Raw genomic sequence first — 21,521 nt, 5'->3', positions numbered from 1 at the left:
AAGTACACAACATACCGACTGAGAAACAAACTTCATCAGTCTCTACATAGATTCGCATTCTTCGATTCTCGATATGATTGCCGTACTGCAGAACCCACAGGGCGATGCGGTCTCATATCCTGCGGAGCCACAACAGAACGGCCTGCTTGGATCATACGGGATAAAAGCCGTGAACGTTGAGACGACTGAAATCGCTGCTTCCTCGTCCGACTCTGAAGTTACTGAGGATTTCCCTGAAGAGCAACACCGCAAGGAGTCTTCTCTGCAGCAGCCATTGAGCGAAGCTGATCAGCATGAGCCAACCGCCGCAAACGGAAACACAGAGTCTGAGTTGGACATTCCTCCTGCAACCGTCTCCACCCCCGAAAGCAGCGACAATCCGCTTGTTGAAGCAAAGGAGGCAGTCCCAGACAAGTTGAAGCACGAGGCCAAGGAGACAAAGGATGACACCTCGTATCTCCCCGAAGCCCTCAGAACCCCCCACGGGGAGGAGAACAGTCGCATCTCCGAAGACGAAGCAACAGCAATTACAGTCTTAAAAGTCATTGAAAGTTATGGGGTGAACTTTGAAAAGACTGGCGAGTCCTGGCAGGGACTGGCCTCGTTCATTCCCACCGTGGTTGAGCAAGTCAAAAAGCGAGAGCCTGTTCGGATGATCCTCCCGGCTTTCCCTTTCAAGTCCCCCAATGCTCGAGACAAGGTCTTGGGTGAGATGCCAGATCTCGGAGAGGAGCTGGCGTTATATCATTTGAACGGCCTGTGCGAGAACATTGGAAGAGTCTACGAGCCGGGTGCAGATGTATACATCAGCTCGGACGGGCTCGTATACAATGGTAAGTCTCTTGCACTTACTACGGCTTCAACATGCTAACCCTACCAGATATCCTGGGAGTACCTGACGAGACTGTCTGGGAATATGGAGAGGCCCTCCGCCGGATGGCCGTTGAGAAGGAGCTTTATCATGTCAAATTTATCCGACTGTTTGAGCTTCTCGAGCACCCATGGAATCCCCTGACCAGCGCTGAACAAGCCAAGTCATATTACCTGGCGCATGCCCAATGTCTCCGAAGAGAGCTGATGTACCGATTTGAAGACCGCAGCTTCGACGCTGATATAGCCATCCGCAATGACAACGACACCTGCCTCACATATCGCGGGTACATCAAGTTCCTGACCAAGGACCTCGCCCCGCAAATGGACACGCAATATACAAGCAAAAAGGCCAGAGCGGCTCATATCGCCCAGATTGCCCGTAGCATGATCGTTCGCGGAAAGATGTTTGCAGCTGCCATCAAGGCCAACCGCACCGATTACGTCCGTCTATCCATCCACGAGTCAAACGGAGCAAAGAAACTGTCCATCTCGCTCGTCCCACAGGTCCGAGGCGCCCTCGGGTACACCCCATGGCATTCCTCCATTGCAGTTGGCGCCGACGGCACCTTCCGCACCGTTCACGCCGAGGATGTACGTGAGACGCACGAGCTAGTCTACAAGAGCGGCCAGCCCTACTACTTCCGCGAGAAGTCCAAGCTCTTCGACTGGGTCGAGGACGGCCTGCGGGTCAAGTTCGAGCACCTCTACCCATGCGGCCTCGTCATCCGGCCCAGCGACATCGATGACTCGCGGCCCCCTCCATCCATCCGCGACCTGCCCATGCACAAAGTCCGCCAGCTCTCTACCGGACTCTCCCCTGTCATCCTGCGCGGCTTCCGAGAAACCCTCGAAGAGGAGCTCTACGTCCAGAAAGCATCCGAACTCGGCACCATCCTGCCCTGGAGCTTCGGCATCATCCAGAAGGTGCGCGACGCCGGCCGCACTGATAAGCTGGGCAACAACGTCACCTCCAACGAGGCAATGCCGATGCACTACGACGGCATGTTCAAGTTCGAAGAGCAGACGGACCCCGTCACGGGCGAGACCAAACGCGTCCAAAAGCCACCAGGCTACCAGTTCTTCACCTGTCCCGCCACCGCGCCCAAGGGCAGCGGGTACACGCTCTTCGCCTCCTCCCGGCTCTTCTTCCGCTACCTGCCTCTGCCGTGGACCGCGGAGCGGCTGCAGAAGGTGACCTGGGCCATGGACAACGACGGCTTCTGGGACGCCAAGCTGAAGAATCTGCCCCTGGTTGTGAAGCACCCGGTTACCGGGCTGCCGTGCATGCGCTGGCACCAGCCGTGGGACTCCACCAAGACCAAGTTCTCGACTTGCGCGGTCACGATCGAGAACGAGGAGCAGGGTCTCGTCTCGGTGGTTGACGACCTGACGTATGACTACCGTGTCTGTCTGCGGTTTTCGTGGGAGCAGGGTGATCTGCTGGTCAGTGATAACACGGCCATGCTGCATACCCGGACGGGGTACAAGACTGACTGTGATCGGGAGCTATGGAGAATCCACTTTGACTAGTGTTTAACTGACCTTGAAGCTTTGTGTCCGTTACTATAGTCCTTGCTTTTCTAGATCACAGAATTATCTTTGTTGATTCTCTTCAATTCATTCCCTTCTCGTTACATCAAGTTCTTATTGTATTAAGCAGTCAGGTAGGTTGTTCACATTCCTTAGGTATTAGAGTCAATTTCTGTAAAGTTCTACGGGCACCTCCTCATATCCGCCCTAGATTTGAGAAGCCAAATCTTTTTTGTAGTATAATACAACTACAACGATTGAATTCGAGTGCCAGATCTAGAACTGCCTAGTGCATAGACAGAATACAGAGGATGCTCTTAAACTGTAGAGGAGAAATGAGCCTCAGAAAAAGTATTATTTCAAATTCATACACAGAAAGTAACAAACACTCCAATACAGTCATTAGGGGCCGGGGCTTTGTTACACGATGTGTGGTCTATACTATATATCTCATCCGGCCAAATTCTCACAAACAACATCAATATAGACACGGAAAGAAACATGTTTGAAACATAGGTCATAGCATCATGGACTGAAAACTGTCCAACGATGGCGACTGGGAGGAATGCAGCGGACAGAATGAAGTCGACGACGGCGTGTTCATCCATTCTCCCGATGTCCCTAGGTCAGAGGATTTGGAACCACGGTCATGTCTCAAGCAGTGACATCCTGGATTTTGCAAGTTCCCGTTCAAAGCGTTTCTGAGGCCTGTGGGGTCTGCCGCGTTTGCTCCTGTGAATGGTACTGGGGAATATCCATGCGGTATCAGGATGATCGCCTTGGGATGGGAGGTTGCACTACCCAATGTTTGCATAATATGCGGTAGGGAGGTCTCTGGAGCAAAACACAGTGGTTAGTCAATTGTCCGTTGGTATTGGGACAGTGACTCTCACCTGTGGCTACATAGTAGTGTGGGCAATGTGGATATTGTTGGGAGCCTGGAGGGTCAGGATATTGAGGGTAGCTGAATTCATTCGGAGTGTGAAGCCCCGTGGTACTTAAAGATGGGTCTAAGCTGAAAAGACTGAGCTGAGACGAGGAGGGTGAGTTCAAGAGAGTAGAGGGTGATGAGTTGGCGGAGTCAACCCCGTTGGCGAGACCAATGTCAAACGGCAGAGCTGAAGGTGGGGAGGGTAGAGAGGACGAACCGGGCATCTGGTTAAGTAGACTGCAGCATGAACGACAAAGACTAGATGAAGCGTTCCGTTGGGAGGCACTCGAGACTGCTGGATCTTCCGAAGCAGAAGCCAACGGGCTGCTATCAAAGTCACCTTGCGGCTTGGATTCCATCATCGACGCAGCTGAAGGACTCGCTTGGTCCCATCCATTCAGACTTGCAACGGCTCTGAGCTCGCTGGCGATAACACGCTCTTGGAGTTTGGCGATCCTGTCCCGGATCTTGCGGCCTGTTGACCGGTAAGCAAATGGATGAGGAGAATAGCACTAAGAAGACACAGGATCCACTGACGATGGTTCCTCTGGGATAGCCGATTTTGAAGTCTTCTGCGCTCAATAGCGTCTTGCTTCTCGTTTGAGGAGTCATCTTTGGGCTGCTCGTCTTTTGTGGTCTGTGAATGCATGGCTGGCTGATGATGGCCTTCTGATCTTGTATGTTTCGTTCCTTGCCTTGAGAAGGGATCTTTCGAAGAGACAAGTTTCGAGGCAGGATAACATGGAATTAGCCACGAGGTTTCTATACAGGCGGACCTATGTTGAACAAGCACCGCCCTCTAGACCTGCTGCTCAGAATTACGAGGATTACGCAGGAAGCCTCAGCATTCAGCGATGATCAGCCGCTCTAAGTTTATCATCAAAAGGATCAAGGACTTCCCTGCCGTTACTGCATTGATTTATAGCTGCCTGTCAAAATTTAGCTGACGCACCTATTGAGTTTCAATGCGAGCCGGCGCATGTGGTCGACAAGCCAACACTAGTCATTCTGGAAGTAAGACGCTCCTGGGGTCTTAGATGTTGTAAAATGTTAGGAGCGATCATTGGCTCGGTAGGTTATCGTAATGCAAAACGGGGCGGTTCAGGTGAAGTTTGGCATTACCTCATCCTTTTACTGGACGAGTCATATTGACCATATTAATATCAGCAGCCAAGGCTAGTCAGGACGGCAGCCTGTAATGCACTGCGGAGCTAATGAAGTTGAGGGACCGTGAGGCCACGCGAGTTCGTAATTCCAATGCAACTTCGTTCCCTTGTGGATCACAGCCTTAACTAGTGCGATGGCATTGTACCCCGTAGTGCACTGCATATCTGGGGTCTGATGGTCGACCATTGTACACCCCGTAAGTAATGATGTCTATGAATGCGTCGTGGGGATGCTCCGATCGAGCCTGGTGGTGGCGCATGAACATCAGACCAGCGTCCCTCGTCTTTGCTTGAAGGTTGTCGGGAAGATCTTGCTTCCTCATTTCAATATGGCCGGTTCGAGGCCGCTAATCGGACGAGATGGCGCCCTTCTCGGCCTGGACCGAGAAGTCAATGATCCTGTGGTCTTCATTGAGCGATGCATCCTTGAGAACTGTCCACATGACTGTATGTCATACAGAGCACCTCTGGGAACCCGCCACATAAGCCTTCAGCAGCTCGCAAGAGAGGGAGCACTGAGTGAATACGATAATTGAATCGCAAAGGTCCAAGCCTCTCCCAAGGCTGATCGTGTTGCACAGAGAATGGTCGGAGTAGAAACACTCAATCTGACATCATCTGTGGGAGAGTGTCTGGGATATTGTAATGGGGGGCAAAGTTAACGATGAGGGTGGCCTAATTCACTTGAGTTTGCCGTCAAATTACCTCGTATACACAAGGCTCGGTTCAAAAAATATTGGTCAAGCTGGGAAATCMAGATCCATGCGGTGGCCAGGCAACAGTGCCAGGACCGAGGACTATCAAAAGTCCGAGGCCTTGAACAGCCCAAATGGGACGCCCTACAACGTTTTCTGACAAGGTTCACCCGTGTTCAAGATCAGCCAATTACCGCAGCAAGCAGGCAATCTGCCGTCAGCTAAATCCTCTCGTTCGTTCGTTTATGATTTGACCAATTGGCCAGTCGAATACACGAGACGCGTCAGAAGGTTGACGGGAATCCGAAATCAATGGCTTGAAGCATGAGCCATACTGGTGAAGGAATACCTCTGTAGAACTCTCTCCTCCGGGAGTCCGTCGCTTCCCGATAGTAAAGCTGGATAAGATTGCGGGGATCTGCCCAGTATAGATACAAGTAATCGGTCGAGGCTTGAACAGCTCAGACTGCAATCGAGCTTGGCAGTGGAACACGAATCTGCGTGAGGGACACTCGTGTCACCAGCTGATGAGGAGGAGCGGATACGAATACGTCGCTGACAAGCCAATCTGAAGAAGTGGTGAAGGAGCCTGGCTTGGAATTGTACCTCACCTTAGTTCTCGTAGCTGCCTGTGATCCTTTGGCCGTTCTGAAAACCTCGAAGTGAATAGTAGATATTTAGTGATGTGTATGAGACGGATTCAAGGGAAGTAGTATTATGGGTGGTATGATATGTGTGTATTTAACGCTGAGATGAGAGCGAGAGTTGAGCCACCTGAAGACGGGACAAAGGATCTTACAGGGGCGTTCAGGCAGCCATATTTGCCTGTGGCACCAATCGCTTATTTCTGACCTGACTTTTTTCAGCCTCAATCTTGACTTCTCTTCGTCTGCTTTGCTAGCCGTTAAAGAGTGGCAGTGTCTTCTAATCAATCGGCAACTGTTCCTAGTGTGTAAACGGTCACTTCATTACCATCTGTAAACTCTGATACTACGAGACGACATGCAGGCAATCCTTGAGACTGTCACTAATCTGCTCCCATATCATCTGCTCTCATATGGAGCTCTTCTGGGGACAGAACTCTTTCAGGTGAGAGCGCAGTACGCCCTCCCGATGATGAATTCGAGTTGACACCTCGTCCTTGTCAGAGCTTTGTCAACACTAAAGTCTGCTACCAAGCCCTTCCTATGAAAGAGTTTCTCGCTCTCCAGAAACGCATTTTCCCAGCCTACTTTCGCTGTCAAGTAGGGTTGGTTGTATTGACTGCGGTTACTCGTCCGCCTTATAGCATACTCTCTTTCTCGCGACATATATGGGACTCTGTTCCCTTAATCGTGGTAGGGGTTACCGGGGCCCTGAATTGGCTCGTTTTTGGTCCACGGGCCACAAAGACTGCTTTCATTAGGAGGGCGCTTCACGGTAGGCTTCGAGTTATTGTCTGTAGTCTCACTGAGTGGTAGCTGACTCTGCAATAGAAAGTGCCATGAATCAAGATAATCCTACTGCGACGGATCCCGCGAAGCTTCAACAGGCAAACAAAGCATTTTCCCGCAATCATGCCATGTCAATCCATCTGAATGCAATTTCCCTTGTTGCAACCGTTTGGTATGGGTTTTCATTGTCGTCAAGCCTTCTGAATGGGCTGTAATCCAATGGCTTCCGTAAGGCAGGTGATCTCTTAGAAGGTCTCCTGTCAGGGTTGATTTAGCTACACGAGTGGAATTTGTATATACTTGACGAAGCATGAATGCAACAATCTCAACTCGTACTATATCTAAAGATCTCAACAATATTGCAGTTTGAAAGTCAGCAGGAAAAATAAGCAAGATTCCGTGACAATCCATTGTGACACTAAGTATAGGAAATCTATCTTGGCCTCAAATAAACAAATATCAAAGAATCACTCTTGCAGCCGCAGTTCTAGGATAGTTCCCGATTCAGGCCCACCGTCTGGCGTTTTCCAAATCCTCTCCAACACCAACTTGGGACTGACCATCTGGAACAAATGGTTCCACTGCTCCAAAGTCCTCTCCTTCCCATTCATAGCGACGAGCATGTAGAGATCAAGAATGTTAAAGAACCGGGAACTCTCCGGACCCAAGAAGCTGGGAACAATCGCATCGTCAATGAGGATCCGCGACTTTCCCGGCTCCATTGCATCCACGATGTTCGACAAGATCTTCGCACAGCGACTAGGACCGTTAGCTTCACCCTTCTTTCATTGACAGCATCAACTAACCTGTCCGGATGATCATGCAGGATGAACCGCAAGAGATACACATCCGCCCCCTTGACCGGCTGCTCATTGAAGAAATCATGCGGCATGAACTCGATCCGATCTTTGACTGCTTTGGGGACACCTTCCGCCTGACCAGCCTCTAGCATGGACGCGTCGTCCTGCACGACGAAATCCAAGCCAGGGACCTTCTCTGCGATGCGTACACTGACATGGCCCCGGCCGCCTCCAACGTCCACCACCTTTGCGCCCTGCGGGAGAGACTCGAAGGGGAACATATCCTCCGTGAGAGTTTTCATGATCTCGCTGCCTGCCATACCGAGGGCGAAGCGTTGGCCGCGAGCGAGATCCTCGGTGTAGAAGTAGTCGAAAAGGCCCTTGTTTGCTACGAGGGATTAGCACAGTGCCATGACTTTGGGATATACGGGTATACTCACTTTTGAAGGCAAGGCTAAAGGCCGAGTTTTCTGGATCGTCACTTCCCTTCCAATCAGTCTTCTTGAGGGACTCGGCGAAATGGGCTGCGATGCGCAGTCCATCGTCACAGCTAGCGGTGTCAGTTCAATCGTCTAATTTACGGACGACGCCTACTCACGCATGACTGATGAGCGCTTGCACAGGAGGCGCAAGGAACTGCAAGGACACCCCATTATGAACGAACTGCTCCGGTGCAATCTCATCGAAAATCAACCTCTGCGTGCAAACACGCATGATTCGCTCTGAGGGTTGTCAGCTTCGACCTCACATACTAAATAGCTCGCGCTGCATACTCAGAATATCTTTCGAAGCACCCGTTGCCTCTACAATCTGGTCGAGAGACGTGGGTTCAGGACCAGGGACAATGATCTCGTGGATCCCCATGTCCAGAACCGCACCGACGCACGCTGGATCGAGGAAGGCCATATTCTGGAACATGAGCCATTGAACCGGGCCCTGGACCAGTGCCATGAGCCGTTCGCAGAGGCGAAGAATCTTTAACCGGGCCAGCTGCGCGCCCTCATCTTGGATGATCTCCGGAAATGGGTTGTCTAGGTTGGGTCGTTCGGCGCCGATTGTGTCCAGCCTTCCGATGAACGTTTCTACCGTGCTGGAGATGTTGACGGCTAGCTCGTACAGGTCGTTCGTACGGTTAGACTTGGGCTCTTGCTGTGTGGACATGGCGTACGACAGGGCTATCGATCTGTTACAATTCTTGATGATGATGATGATGTCTCTGCTACCGGACTTCTATTGAAGACGTAAGAACCTAAGCTAACTTTTTTATATGCTATGGAGGCATACTGCGCTATTCGCAGATTATCTGCAAGTATAGTCAGAGTAGTCATCTCAATTCCTACTTTATTCTGATAATATCTTCAATGTCAGCTCTGTTGCAGTTACTCCTACAAGACCTAAGGCTGACTTGGCTGATTAGTATACGTACACGCCGCGCTGACACACTGGACTAGCTACAGTCAGCATGCTCGTACTCATACTCCGCTGACACAGTAAACATGAATAATTTTCGAATGACATATCTACGAATCTGATAGCACACCCCATCAAGTAACAGTAACAATCACCCCTGTAGAATCAAACCCTCAATTCAGCTAACCAGCTCAACCCATCAAAATCTCGGCGTAAATTGCAGCTCCCTACCAAAACCAGTCAGCTACACCCCCCAAACAATCACACACACAAACTCACCTCCGAAACTGCATAGCCCCAGCCGTCAACATCCCACCCACAATCAACTTCGGTATTCCGGGCGGGAAAATCGCCCGTTCCTTGGGCTCCAACCCCCGAAGAAGATACACAGCCGTCCACAAATGCCCATACACCTTGACATCAGCTCTCCGTCTTTCCTCCTGCTTCTTCTCTAGACCACGAATAGTCTCAATAGGCACCTGCCGTCCTAACTGGTTAACAAGCTCCTCTTCGAAATCATACTGCTTGTCAGTCAGCTCGTGCAGCTCAGCAAAACCAGCTGCTATTTCCGTAAGTAGGAGCTCATTCTGCTCGGCGGTGGCAGCAGCTAGATGAGCCTCCAGCGCGGTGATTTTCTGATACAGGGCATCGTGTGCGTCCTTTTGTGCTAGGAAGCGGGGGTCGTGTTCTGCGAACACGGGGAACCAGATCTCGTCGACGGAGGTGAGTTGGTCGAGGAGGACGTGGAGGGTGTACTTTGCGTAGGTGGTGAAGGCGTCGATGTTTGCTGGTTGCACTGTGGTGGCATGTTCTGCGCAGGCCTTGAGATTGCGGCGGATGACGTTGTGGATGGCGAAGAGGGCCAGGCTGGAGGAGACTGTTTCGTTTAGTATCTTGTTTGTTAGAGATAGACTGGACGTACCGTGGGGATCTTTGAGATCGAGATCCTCTGCTGAGAGACGGTCTTTGTGCATGTGTAGAGCTTCCGTTGCCATTGTGCTAGACTTAGAATTGGTAGTGGAGCGATATTTCTTGCTTAGGGCTTGCTGTTCGTCAGTTCATCACTTCGTCAGCTTCGAGGTCATATATGATTTCGGTAGTCGTTGCGATGACATCAGCTCGGATTTGCTGACTTGGGATGCATACGCTACTACACTCATCACTCATCAACTGAGTACGAGCAGCCAGGCGAGTCTTAGGTCATGACTTGTACGCGGGAATGCCTTTTGCCAAATCGTGCATACAAGAGAAAGCCAGGCCGCCATCACTCATCCATCACTCAATTCACGCTACCCAGGAGTCAAAGACATCCAAATCTAAGATGATTCTCTACTATCTCGCGGCAATACCCCTCACCTTCATCCTCTACCTAGCATGGTACCTCCACGTCCCCTGGGACCTGCCCTCACTCCCCAGAATCCCCTTCTACGTCTCCATCCTCGGTCTCTGGAGCTCAATGGGCCAAGACGAGATCTACGAGCGCTGGCTGCGCAAACCCCTCGAATCCCACGGCGCCGTGCTAATCTGGTTCGCTGGCCGGTGGAGCATCCTCGTCACCCGCCCAGACCTGCTAACAGATATGTTCCGCAACGAGGACCTCTACGCCAAAGCAGGCAGCCAGAAGAAGATCCCCTGGTCGGTGATCGCGACGCTAGTCGGCGACAACATCATCAATTCGCACGGCGACACCTGGAAGCTGTACACGGGGATCATGAAGCCCGGGCTGCAGAAGAAGAACTTCGACACCGCGCCGCTGCTGCTCAAGTCGCGGCGCTTCGTGGATGAGATCCTCGCGGAGCAGGCCGCCGCCGGTCGTGGTGCGGGCATTCTTGTCAATACGTATGTCCAGCAGTGGGCGGTGGATGTCATGGGGATGAGCTTTTTGGATCTGGACCTGCGGAGCCTGGAGAAGCCGCACGGCGCGGTGCGCCTTGAGGCCATCCAGTCCGTGATCAAGCTGATGCTGTTCCGGCCGCTGTTCTTTAATTTTCCCGATTTGGACAAGTTCGCGTGGCTTATCAAGTCGCGGCAGCGCGCGTACGAGATCATGCACGAGTTCGGGGATACACTCATGGCGACGGTGCTGGGGCACATCGATCACGACCGCGCGAAGGGTATCAAGCCTGCCGAGGAGATGGTCGTGCATATGCTTGTCGACGCCTACCGCGATGGCAGACTGACCGAGAAGCAGTTCAAGGATAATCTCAAGATTGTGTTTCTGACGGCGCACGAGAACGCCCAGCAGCTGATTAACTCGATGTTTTGGGAGATTGGGAAGAATAAGGAAGTCCAAACCCGCCTCCGCGCGGAAATCCTCTCAACAAACACCACAACCCCAACCTCCGAAGTCGTCAACGCCCTCCCCTGTCTCACAGCCGTCGTCTACGAGCTCCTCCGCCTCTACCCTCCCGTCTCACAGCTCATCAACCGCGTCACGCTGCGCCCCGCCATGCTCGGCAACGAGATCCCGATTCCCGCAGGTACCTTTGTCGGCTGGAATGCGTACGGGGTGCACGTCAACCCGGCGATCTGGGGCCCCGACGCAAACGAATTCAAGCCGGAGCGATGGGGCCGCACGGTGGGTGAGATGCATGCGCGGTTTCGGCGGGAGACGGTCCGCGGCACGTATATACCCTTCAATGCGCATTCGCGGAAGTGCCTTGGGCAAGGGTTTGTGTTGCTGCAGATGAAGATTCTGCTGTTTGAGTTGCTGAGACGGATCGAATGGAGGGTGGACCCGGGGTATCGGTTGAAGATGACGCCGGTAAGTCTCTTGAACCCGCATAAGACAAGAGGCAGAGTACTGATGCATGACAGGGCGGAATTCTAGCGCCTTTGGGATGCCGGGTGATTCTGAGTGAGGTCAAAGAGAGCGAGACGGAGCAAAGGATCCAATAGACACAAGGATTCAGGTGAAAGCATAGATTAGGTATAAGATAAGAATGATATACAAGCATCTGCATACGGCTAGCTGAAACCATGGTATCGTAACGCATCAAGTTTTACTTTTGCGATCACACGCTCTGTCGAGGTCCCGTCAACGCAAACAACCCCAACGGCTTGGTGCTGAAAGCCCCGTTGTAATTGACTCCTCCAACTGCCGTCTTGTAATTCTTATCCGCCAGCTGAAAGTCCACGTCCTTCAAGATCGTGACCAGGATCATAAATGACCATTCCCAGGCGTAGCGCTTGCCAAAGCACTCACGCTTGCCATTGCCAAAACCCTTCTTCACACCGGACGGAAGCTGGTCGTACTTCTCGCCGACCATGCGCTCGGGTTTGAACGCATTCGGCTCCTCGAAGACCTCCGGGTCGCGGTTGACGGCCGCCAGCAGCGCAATGAGCGGTTGCTTGTTGGGGACCTGGTACTCGCCGCCGGCGAGGAGGACGGGCTCCTCCTGTCCTGGAATGGGCTCGATGTTGAAGCCTGGCGCGGTAGCCGACAGGCGCAGCGATTCACGCAGGATGGCTTCGCAGTAAGGCAGGCTGGCGAGATGCTCATGTTCGAGCTGCGCGGTCGGGCCGCCGACCACGGCATCGATCTCCTCGCGGGCGCGGGCGATTTCGTGCGGGTTCTTCATGAGATAATACAACGCAAAGGAGACAAGGTTGGCGGCCGTGGCGCTTCCAATGAAGATGTTGATGATCTCGTCCAGGTGCTGGCTGTCCGTGAGGGCTTTGCCAGTCTGCGGGTCCTTGCCGTGCATAATGGCATAAAGCATGTCCTTCTTCTCGGTCGAAGAGGCGCGACGCTTAGCCACGATCTCGGCGGCGTAGTCGCGCATCGTCTTGATGTAGCTGTCGAAGCGACGCTGGTAGATGAGCCATTTCAATACCCTGGGTCGGGTGGGCCGACGCAGGGCTTCGAACGTGGCAGCCTCCATGGCCTTGAGGACCGAGGGCTCTGGCCCCTCGAGGCAGTGGATCCGCTGATCGAAGAAGCAGAGCATGTTGGCGGCGTGGTTCAGACGGTCCATATCATCGCTGACGTTGATCCGCTGCCGGGGGCCCGCAGTCCATTTTTTAATCAGATCTGTGGCGGTCTCACGCATCCCAGCAAAAGCTTCGACCACGGCCTCTGGCGTCATCAAAGGGGCCATGATCCGGTGGGCAATCCCCCAGCTTTGCTCATTGGGGTACGCGGTAAACAGACTGTCGTGGACTGCCTCACGGATCTCGACAATGGGGCCGGTCACACATTTCTGAAACCGTCTCTCATCGCAGATCTCCTCGAGCAGTTTTGCGCTGGTGATGAAGACAATGTCGTGGCCAAGGATGGTGACTTTGAAAATTGGGTCTGTTGAAGAAAAGGGTTAGTAGTGTTCGTGGTGATTGCTGCCAACTGGCGCGCAACCGGTAACTGCACGAGAAACACACAAAAATTCTTATTATTCACCGCTAGTTTATTGAAAGAACCCCAAGTATTGCCAGGGCTAATAGAAAGCACGTTTCCCAGGATCGGGAGACCTGACGGGCGAGGAATCGGAGTCGGCATATTGGTCGCCAGGTATACTTCTCACTTAAAGACGACTCCCAAAGACAAGTGAAAAGGGAAACGCGAACCATGCAGGAAAGGAAAACTGCGACTTAAATTCACTACACTATCCCCCGATATGACGGCAGATTCCTTTGCACCTGCTAGCTTGTTTGTGTAACCCATCTCCAGCTGAGCTCGCCCTGCAGAGCTGCATTACAATGCTGGCKGTGATTGGTCTTTTCAGCTGTGAATGCAGATCTGGATCGCGCTGATCCTTCGATAGTGGGAGGGTTCTGCCGCTTTTGGGCCCTTGGAGACTCCACCTCGTCTTCTCCAGAACTCCTACTGGATAGACTGGTCTGCTGCACGGATCATGGTTCGTCACGGGCGCTGGCTCCTCGCTTTTGGAGCAGCCATTCAGAATGGATGGATTGTCATAGCGGACTGGTGTTTGTTGACAAGTGACATCGGAGAGACAACGAGGAGAAGCAAGGGGAAAGTCGGGTGGCTGGGCCGCCAGCTTTAGAGAGGTATGTATGGCTTGATAAAATATGGAGATACTTTGATAAGATTATATCCGACAAAATGGAGATTGACAGTCTGACAGCGATGACTTGATGGTCAACCACGGTTCTGTTGGAGATAAAGTCGCGATGGAGTGCAGGAGGGGAGGGTCAATGAAGGAACGGGCTGCCGCTACGTGGGCCACTCCTAGTAGTCTACCAAGTAATGCCTCAGGTGCATATTTAGCGTGTCCACCACGGCAGACATCTTCATTCTCTGTGGTCTGCATGAAAAATGGGGGGAAATGATCTATTTGGTATCGTCGAGAAACAAAAATGACTCCAATCCAACCAGTTGTTTATTTCGTACGCCAAAACTCCTTGCTGCTATGTTTCCCAGCCCCGTAAGCTCTCCAGCATCCAAAGAACCAAAGGTTATGGTTGATATGAGTTGGCAGCGGTAAAGTCAAACATTCGTTGACTCTCCAACAACACAAATGATTCGTATCGTAGACCTCGTTCAGTCGCGTACGGGTCGGATCCCTTGGTGATGGTGCTGTTCCACACACTCTCGTACCCGTCCAAGAGATGCCGCCAATAACACGCCTCGGCAGCTTTGGTCAGGTATCGTTCGCGAAACGTCTTGACGCTATTGTTGGCAATGCGGTGCGCGACGCTGGTGTCCTGCATGAGCGGCTCCAGTTTAGCAGCCAAATCGCTAAAGTCGCGCTCGACTTCCACGTAGTTCTGGTTCGGTCCATCAGCTGCAAGGAGATAATGATGATGCTGTATGTATTGTAGCTTATGCGCCACKATGACGGACTTGCAGGCCTGGCGGTATTTCAGGGAAGCTGAGTATGAGCGACCTGGAGCAGTAATTCAGCTATCATCCACACCCAGTAAAAAAGAACCAAGAAGACTTACCCTCCACGTGCGCGATAAACATATACTGGCAGTGATCCTCCATACTCAAGACATTGGTCCGATCCGGCCAGCTGACTTGCTTGACATCGCCCCAAGGTTGGTCCCGAGCGGCTTCGATCAAGGCCCGTCGCAGCTTGGGTGCAAAACTTGGCTTACCACGCCAAACCAGCTGCTGCTTCTTCTCTTCCCACGGGATATCGGCCCGCTGGATTTTCGCAACCACTTGGTCGAACGGTCCGATCGCATTATCCGGATTGTCCCAGGCCCAGTAGCCAAAGTCAGGCATCAGCCAAACCGCCTCCTCGTTCGCCGCACGAGCCAGAACCCAAACCGGATGCTCGGCGCTAGTCACATCCTCCACCTTATCCTCCACCGAGAAGACGAACTCGATGTCGCGACGGGTACTCCGTGCAGAATCGGCGACCAGCGCACGATGAATGGCACTGAGCACGGCCAGGATCTTTCGTCGGTGGTCCTCACCCTTTGATCGGGCTGCGACCACATACAGCTCCCCGCGGAGAATGGCCGCTCTTGCCATGCCGGGTTCCAGTCTGATCCGATCGAGATCCTCTGCAGCGAGAGCGCCGTGCGAGCGCCAGTAAGTCACCGCGCGAAAGACGTCTTCGTACAGACCAGGGAAAGCAGCATCGCACTGCTGCCGGTTGAGGCCCTCGTTGCTTCCATCCCGCTCATACTCGAATACCCAATGCGCCGATGGAGTCAAGTGTGTGCTCAGGCTGGGCTTGGAGCACGACAGACAGCTGGCGCATTGGAAGGTGGTCGAGCTCTCGCAGGCGCAGTGACCGGCGGGGATCAATTGCGTGAGGAGTGGGTGTATATAATCTCTGTCTGTATTCATGCCGTACCACATGGCTACAATAAAGCCCACGCTCAGAGCACCGATGACGTAAAGCAGGCAGAGGAGGATCCCCTGCCGCGGACGCAGGAGAGAACAACTGGGGAGCGCCATCGCCGATGGGAGCAGGACGAGGACGATTCAATTCAGAGGGCGCGTTTCATCATAGGTTCGTTGGTCGCCAGTCGCAAGTCACAATCGCAGCAGGCAGAAGAGGACTAAAAGCGAGGGGAAGGAGTTCCTCAAATGAGGAAAGAGGCAGCACCAGACTCGCTGGGAGCTCCTGTCTGGGGCGCATCCTTTTTGGGGCTAGAGAAAGGAGATTTCCTTCCAACGGCCCCATGGCCCCAGACTAATAACGTTGCTTATTATTAGCGGAGGTCATTGCCATGATTTTGGCCCTATGGGTCTCATAACGCAGCCTCAATGGAGAGTTGGAGACTATGACGAGTGACGACTCACTCTGGTCGCTTGGCACCTTAGAGGTCTGAAATCCAATTATGAAACAGCCACCGCAGGAACAAATACCTAATCTTTCCATGAGCGACAATGATGGACAAGCTCGTGGGTCAACTGTTGCTGGTTATGGCTCTCAGTGGTTGGACGGACAGCGGTCGACTCCATCCATCCCAAATGTTATTTGTTCCTCGACCATTCAGAGCATCGCACAGGGGCCTAAAGTGAAGAAGGTGCGTACGTAAACGCTCAAGGTTATGGAGTAGTGCCCACTATCAACTGCCATGGCGGACGGAGTTGTTGGACTCGCGTCTCGGTGTTGGTCCATCTTGCTGAAAAAGACAAGGCTCTTCGCTATGAACTCAGAAGTGGCTGTGTGCAGACAGCAATTCAAAATTGATCCTGTTAGCTCCATATGGCCAAATGAACGGGTCTTGGAATACCATACCATGATAGATAGTCTCCACCCAGAAATAGAATAGACGGCTGCCAAGCTGCAGTGGAGTCAGACCGTGTTGATCCTGCGGTGATCGCAATTTGCTGGTGACATTAAGGCTGATGAGTATCATTCTATGACAAAGATTTGAACCTGAAATCAAGCACTTGAGAACTCTTATCAGGGAATTAGCCTATGTTTTCTCTGAGATACATCTTATTATTGTTGTGTTACTTCACAGCAATAGATTGTAGGGTAAAGGGGCAGAGTAGAAGCGCCCGAGAGGCTGAAATCTGAAACAATAATGCGGCGGTTCGTTCCGTCCACATTTAAAAGGAGCCTATTTAAAACTACTCATAGGATCCTAACAGGGATGATACAGAGAATGTGGCAAATGTACGTATCTCAGGTCTAGGCTGTGAAGTTCAGGAAAGGAGTGACGCTAGTCGATATAAATCGTCTCGATGAGACAGCTGCGCACATGACTCCATTGGGGATGGTAATTCTAGAGAGAGAAGATACCAAGAATGGAGAGAAGCTGACATGTACAAACAGCACTACAGAAAACGGAAAAAGGAATGTCACGTCAATCTCCATCAAGCAATCTAATGACCAATGGAACCAAAAGGAAACCTTGGGTATATCCATCAAAACGCCCAGTTGCAATGCACCCAAACTCATCCCACCATCTATCAACCATGCTCATGTATGATCTCGAACCGCTCTGTTCCCTCGATTACGAGCTCCCGCCGGCCCAGGGGTCTCAGTGGCCTCAGTGTCGGGACTGAAATCAAGTCGTCGTCTTCCTCGCCCGCCGCGAACACGACTCATGGCGTGTCGCAGTAGCCCATCTGCCTCGTCATCTAGCTCCATCTCCACCTTTTGTTCCAATGTCTCCGTTGCAGGGCCCGTGGGTGGGACACCAGCTTGAGGGACTTCATCCGTCCACTCTTCCTCCGTCATGCCTCGCCGTCTGGATGCCTTTCCCTTGCCCTTGTCGCGCGAACGAGTCGAACTGCGGCTGGTGGTCACTCGCTCAAGATTTTCTGGTGATGCAGACTCCCCCTCATGACCTTCCAGAGCCCAGATCTCTAAAGCACGGGAGAGAAGTGTACCAGCAATACCCGCACCGCCAGCCGCATCCCCGCCTCCACTCGCCCCAAGGACGCGAACGGCTTCATGAAGAGCTGTTACCGCCTCCATTGTCCGTCCAAGTTCCAACAGAATAAGGCCACGCGAAGTATGAAGTGATCCGATCAAGCCACGATCTTCGTAGCCTCCAACACCTGACGACGCAACACCCGAGGCGCTGCTGCCACTGCCGCCCAAAAACGGACCGTAGGCGACGCCCGCCCCGCCTGCACCGATCCGAAGGCATTCGTCGAATTCAGCAAGCGCCTCGGTTAGTCGTCCGATACGGCGCAGTGCGTGACCCAAATTCGCCCGTGTTGCCACCCACGCACCCGGCTCACAATGAAGTGCCGTCGCTAGAGTCAGGGATTGATTGAATAGCTCTACAGCACCCTCGAGATGGTTCTGGTGGTATAGTACCACACCGAGTTCGTTGAGAACCAGCGGGTCACCGCCATGGGCGTCCCCGGAAGGGTTAGCCGGAATGGATGGCACCGTGCCGGCAGCCGCACCCGTGGACATTGCGTAGGCTGCAGACAGGTACTCGTGCGCCAAGGACATGTTGTTCAGGGCTAAATGCTGCATACCAAGGAACAGCTGCGGTAAGTGGCTGCCTTGGAACAGCCGAGCGGCCGTGCTATAAGCGGCTATAGCTTGATCATGCTCTCCTTCAGCCGCAAAAGTATGCGCAAACCCAATCCACGCGGGTGCCGAGTGCGGATCCAGCAAGGATGCTTTGGAGAAAAACCGCCGTGCTTCGGCAATCTTTGACACCGACAGGTAGTAGACGCCAATCGCGAGGTACGTATACGACTCTTCTGGAGCATGGTCGGCCAGCGTGTGGGCGAGTAGGAAGAGCGCATTTGTCGCACCTGTTTCGTATAGACAGGCCAGATGCAAAGGGTAAACCGCCGGAGGGTGTCCGAGGTGACTTAGAGCCGGTACATTGGGCGTGGTCGTTGCCTCCGTGGCCAAGATAGAGGATGTCAGCTCAAGTGCCTCGGCAAACCGGCACTGGGTGTAAAGAGCTTCAGCCCGAGAAAGAAGAATATCAGGGTTCTCTGCAAGGTTGTAGTGCGTGGACAGGGTCTCGGTCGCGTCGGACAGGATGGCGGGCGACGAGTACTTTGACAGTCGGGTTGTGTAGAGCATCTTGGTGAAATGAGCCGCCTCCTGAGCGACAGACGGGTCGGGCGAGGATACCGCATCGAAGTCAAGAGATTCCAAGAACTCGAGCTCTTCAGCCGGCGACATGAGCGAATTCTTCATCAGCTGGTCAAAAGCCTCAAAGCACTGCACGTCAATGCGCACTGCGTCCTTGTAACAGTCACGGGCGCGATCAAAGGCATTCTGCTTTGCAAAACACAGCCCCCGTAGATAGCACATCGCCGCCTCAAACCGAATGTTATTCGCATCCTCCCTTTCCCTCTCCTCATTGCGATCAATCCGCGATGCTGTAGTCTTACCGTTGCGCAGAGTGAGGTGCTGCAGCTTGCGACGGCTGTTGCTGCTGCGGATGAGATGAGTTGGGTTATGGTCGCCGAGCACTGACAAAGCCTGTTCAAACTGATTCTGTTTTATATAGCAATGGCCGGCGAGGTAGCGGCAAGCGGTACTTCGAGAGATGAGATCTTTCCGAGAGAGGAGGGCCAAGGCGCGCGTGTAGTTGTTGTTAGAGAAATGGACTTGAGCGAGCCAGAAAGCATCGGAGTCGCTGTCTTGAGAGCACCGTCAGTCTGTTATTTCTTCTTGCAAGGATCAGATCAAGTCGACTCACTCGTCAATGCGAGAACTTTGTCGCCGATGTAAATGGCAGCATCGTGTTGGCCTCGATTCAGCGCATCCTGGCGCCAGGAGCGCAGGAACTTTTCCATGAGCAAGCACAGATCGTATACGAAGAGTCAATCGAGACACGAGAGTACTGAGGACCACCCCGAGGGCAGAAGCACATTGAGGGTGAGCAAGACCCTTTAGTTGTATTTGGTGGAGACAGTGGCCAACGATGTGGAATCGGGCAACTTGCTTCGAGACGCAGACAAGTATCCGCAGTTCGTGGTAGATATCCCCTTGCGCTCCAATTATTCCCTAATGGGAGGAAGCAGAAACAATGTGCAGTGGCTGCTGGAGCAATCTTTGTGCATTACCATCATCGATGATCTTCTGTTGATCCAAACGCGTCAAAAATGGCCCGTGCATCCTGCCTGATCGGGTAGTCTGTATCCTTAGCAGTTCCTACACTTTAGTATAGAATGCGCATGGTACCGCTCTAGCCATGCAATAATCGGAAGAACAACGGAGAAGTTCTTTACTTATGGGTAAGGTAAGACTGGACTTCCTCCATGCCTGTGCTCTCAGGAGCTCGAGGCAKACCATGTGCGTGCACAATATTATTTATGCTCGCTGATTATTAATTATATCATGTGACTTGTGCATGCCTTATCGCCGCCTTGTCGCCTCCAGCATTTACATCTCTCATCCTACTTCAATATCTCTTGTATTCAAGTCAGCATCTGCCGATCAGCCACCTTGCCTTCTGAGACTCTTTGGCAGTCCCACCCTCAAATATCTTCTACAACTCAGTCGCGATATTCAAACTAGCACCGCAGCGCAACCATGTCTGAACGAAAAGTGCTCAGGTACGTCTAACCAACAACCCAAAAATGAAACCAGACACCAGCTAACATCGCATAGCAAATACTACCCTCCGGACTTCGATCCGTCGGCGATCGGCAGGACGCCAAAGCATTTGAGGCAGACCGGTCCCAAGGTCATCACCGTCCGTCTCATGGCGCCCTTCTCCATGAAATGCACTCACTGCGGTACGTCTTCCTCCTGTTGCCCTCGTATAGCCCATACTAATTAATCTTCTACAGGCGAATACATCTACAAAGGCCGCAAATTCAACGCGCGCAAAGAAACCACCGACCAGAAATATCTCAACATCCCCATCTACCGCTTCTACATCCGCTGCACGCGCTGCAGCGGCGAGATCACCTTCCTGACGGACCCCAAGGCAATGGACTACAAGGCGGAAAAGGGCGCAAAGCGCAACTTCGAGCCATGGCGGGACGCCAAGAATGATATCGAGGAGACGGAGCAGGAGACGCTGGACCGGCTGGAACGCGAGGAGAACGAGGAGCAGGAGCGGTTGGAGCGGGATAAGATGGCCGAGCTGGAGGAGAAGATGCTCGATTCGAAGCGTGAGATGGCGATCGCGGATGCACTGGATGAGATCCGGACGCGGAATGCGCGGATCGAGCGAAATGAGGCGCTCAGTGGTGACGTGGCGTTGACTCATGTTCGGAACGAGGTGGATGAGCAGCGGCTGAGGGAGGAGAAGGAAATTGAGGAGGCTGCCCGGAGGGCATTCACGACGGAGACTGGAGAGAAGGTGAAGAGGCTTGTGGAAGAAGATACAATCAATGGGACGACGCCGAGCTCGAGTCAGACAGAAACACCCCCTCCGCCCTCATTCGCTAGGGTTAAGAAGCCCAAAAAGCCTCTGGTCAATGGTTTAGGCATCAAGAAGAAGCCTAAGCCGTCTCTGGTATAACTCTATATATGCACCGATTTCCTCCGCGGATCAGTTGAAGGTTAAAGGTATTTGGCGTTTCGGTTTACGGGTATGCATATCATGGGAATCCTCAGCACAGTACCTTTTACATACCAATTATGATAAATCTATTTCAATTGAGCCTATTTCAAAACACAGTAAAATCTGGCTGCCAATGCAATGCCCTGTTGAGCGCAAAACCAGTAAAAAGAACTGCAGACAAACGTGTGAAAACGGGATGTGATATCATAAGCATATCCTCAAGGAATCAAATGTGTCCCAGGGCGCCACGCTAGAATAAAAACTAGTAGAAAATCCAAGTCCAAGTATGCCCTTCAACTTTTCCC

General features: G+C 52.6%; 9 protein-coding genes across 9 annotated transcripts; 3 read left to right on the top strand and 6 right to left on the bottom strand.

The window, feature by feature from the left end:
• Positions 1–73: 73 nt before the first annotated feature.
• On the top strand, positions 74–2,403 carry xanB (isocyanide synthase xanB; the record flags this gene model as incomplete). The annotated part of the gene is made up of 2 exons (XM_043300079.1): positions 74–833; positions 881–2,403. 2 exons carry the CDS (start codon positions 74–76, stop codon positions 2,401–2,403), a joined length of 2,283 nt encoding a protein of 760 aa, XP_043156014.1.
• Positions 2,404–2,920: 517 nt separating this feature from the next.
• xanC (transcription factor xanC) lies at positions 2,921–3,983 on the bottom strand (the record flags this gene model as incomplete). The annotated part of the gene is made up of 3 exons (XM_043300078.1): positions 2,921–3,237; positions 3,297–3,809; positions 3,872–3,983. 3 exons carry the CDS (start codon positions 3,981–3,983, stop codon positions 2,921–2,923), a joined length of 942 nt encoding a protein of 313 aa, XP_043156013.1.
• Positions 3,984–7,095: 3,112 nt separating this feature from the next.
• xanE (O-methyltransferase xanE) lies at positions 7,096–8,589 on the bottom strand (the record flags this gene model as incomplete). Its single annotated transcript, XM_043300077.1, has 5 exons — positions 7,096–7,387; positions 7,435–7,816; positions 7,869–7,978; positions 8,027–8,150; positions 8,202–8,589. 5 exons carry the CDS (start codon positions 8,587–8,589, stop codon positions 7,096–7,098), a joined length of 1,296 nt encoding a protein of 431 aa, XP_043156012.1.
• A 448-nt stretch (positions 8,590–9,037) lies between these two features.
• xanF (xanthocillin biosynthesis cluster protein xanF) lies at positions 9,038–9,833 on the bottom strand (the record flags this gene model as incomplete). The annotated part of the gene is made up of 3 exons (XM_043300076.1): positions 9,038–9,065; positions 9,118–9,715; positions 9,761–9,833. The coding sequence occupies 3 exons, from the start codon at positions 9,831–9,833 to the stop codon at positions 9,038–9,040; spliced, it is 699 nt and encodes a 232-aa protein (XP_043156011.1).
• Positions 9,834–10,057: 224 nt separating this feature from the next.
• Positions 10,058–11,736, top strand: xanG (cytochrome P450 monooxygenase xanG; the record flags this gene model as incomplete). Its single annotated transcript, XM_043300075.1, has 2 exons — positions 10,058–11,602; positions 11,656–11,736. 2 exons carry the CDS (start codon positions 10,058–10,060, stop codon positions 11,734–11,736), a joined length of 1,626 nt encoding a protein of 541 aa, XP_043156010.1.
• A 116-nt stretch (positions 11,737–11,852) lies between these two features.
• Positions 11,853–13,333, bottom strand: Asppvi_004118 (putative cytochrome P450; the record flags this gene model as incomplete). Its single annotated transcript, XM_043300074.1, has 2 exons — positions 11,853–13,135; positions 13,216–13,333. 2 exons carry the CDS (start codon positions 13,331–13,333, stop codon positions 11,853–11,855), a joined length of 1,401 nt encoding a protein of 466 aa, XP_043156009.1.
• A 920-nt stretch (positions 13,334–14,253) lies between these two features.
• Asppvi_004117 (uncharacterized protein) lies at positions 14,254–15,712 on the bottom strand (the record flags this gene model as incomplete). The annotated part of the gene is made up of 2 exons (XM_043300073.1): positions 14,254–14,684; positions 14,743–15,712. The coding sequence occupies 2 exons, from the start codon at positions 15,710–15,712 to the stop codon at positions 14,254–14,256; spliced, it is 1,401 nt and encodes a 466-aa protein (XP_043156008.1).
• A 1,480-nt stretch (positions 15,713–17,192) lies between these two features.
• On the bottom strand, positions 17,193–19,495 carry Asppvi_004116 (anaphase promoting complex subunit CDC16; the record flags this gene model as incomplete). Its single annotated transcript, XM_043300072.1, has 2 exons — positions 17,193–19,339; positions 19,399–19,495. The coding sequence occupies 2 exons, from the start codon at positions 19,493–19,495 to the stop codon at positions 17,193–17,195; spliced, it is 2,244 nt and encodes a 747-aa protein (XP_043156007.1).
• Positions 19,496–20,234: 739 nt separating this feature from the next.
• Positions 20,235–21,174, top strand: Asppvi_004115 (Saf4/Yju2 family protein; the record flags this gene model as incomplete). The annotated part of the gene is made up of 3 exons (XM_043300071.1): positions 20,235–20,257; positions 20,313–20,440; positions 20,495–21,174. 3 exons carry the CDS (start codon positions 20,235–20,237, stop codon positions 21,172–21,174), a joined length of 831 nt encoding a protein of 276 aa, XP_043156006.1.
• Between the last annotated feature and the right edge of the window lie 347 nt (positions 21,175–21,521).

This window comes from Aspergillus pseudoviridinutans, assembly GCF_018340605.1.
Source record: "Aspergillus pseudoviridinutans IFM 55266 DNA, scaffold_3, whole genome shotgun sequence".
In the NCBI taxonomy this organism is placed as follows: Eukaryota; Fungi; Ascomycota; class Eurotiomycetes; order Eurotiales; family Aspergillaceae; genus Aspergillus; species Aspergillus pseudoviridinutans.
This window is presented reverse-complemented; position numbering and strand designations above follow the sequence as displayed.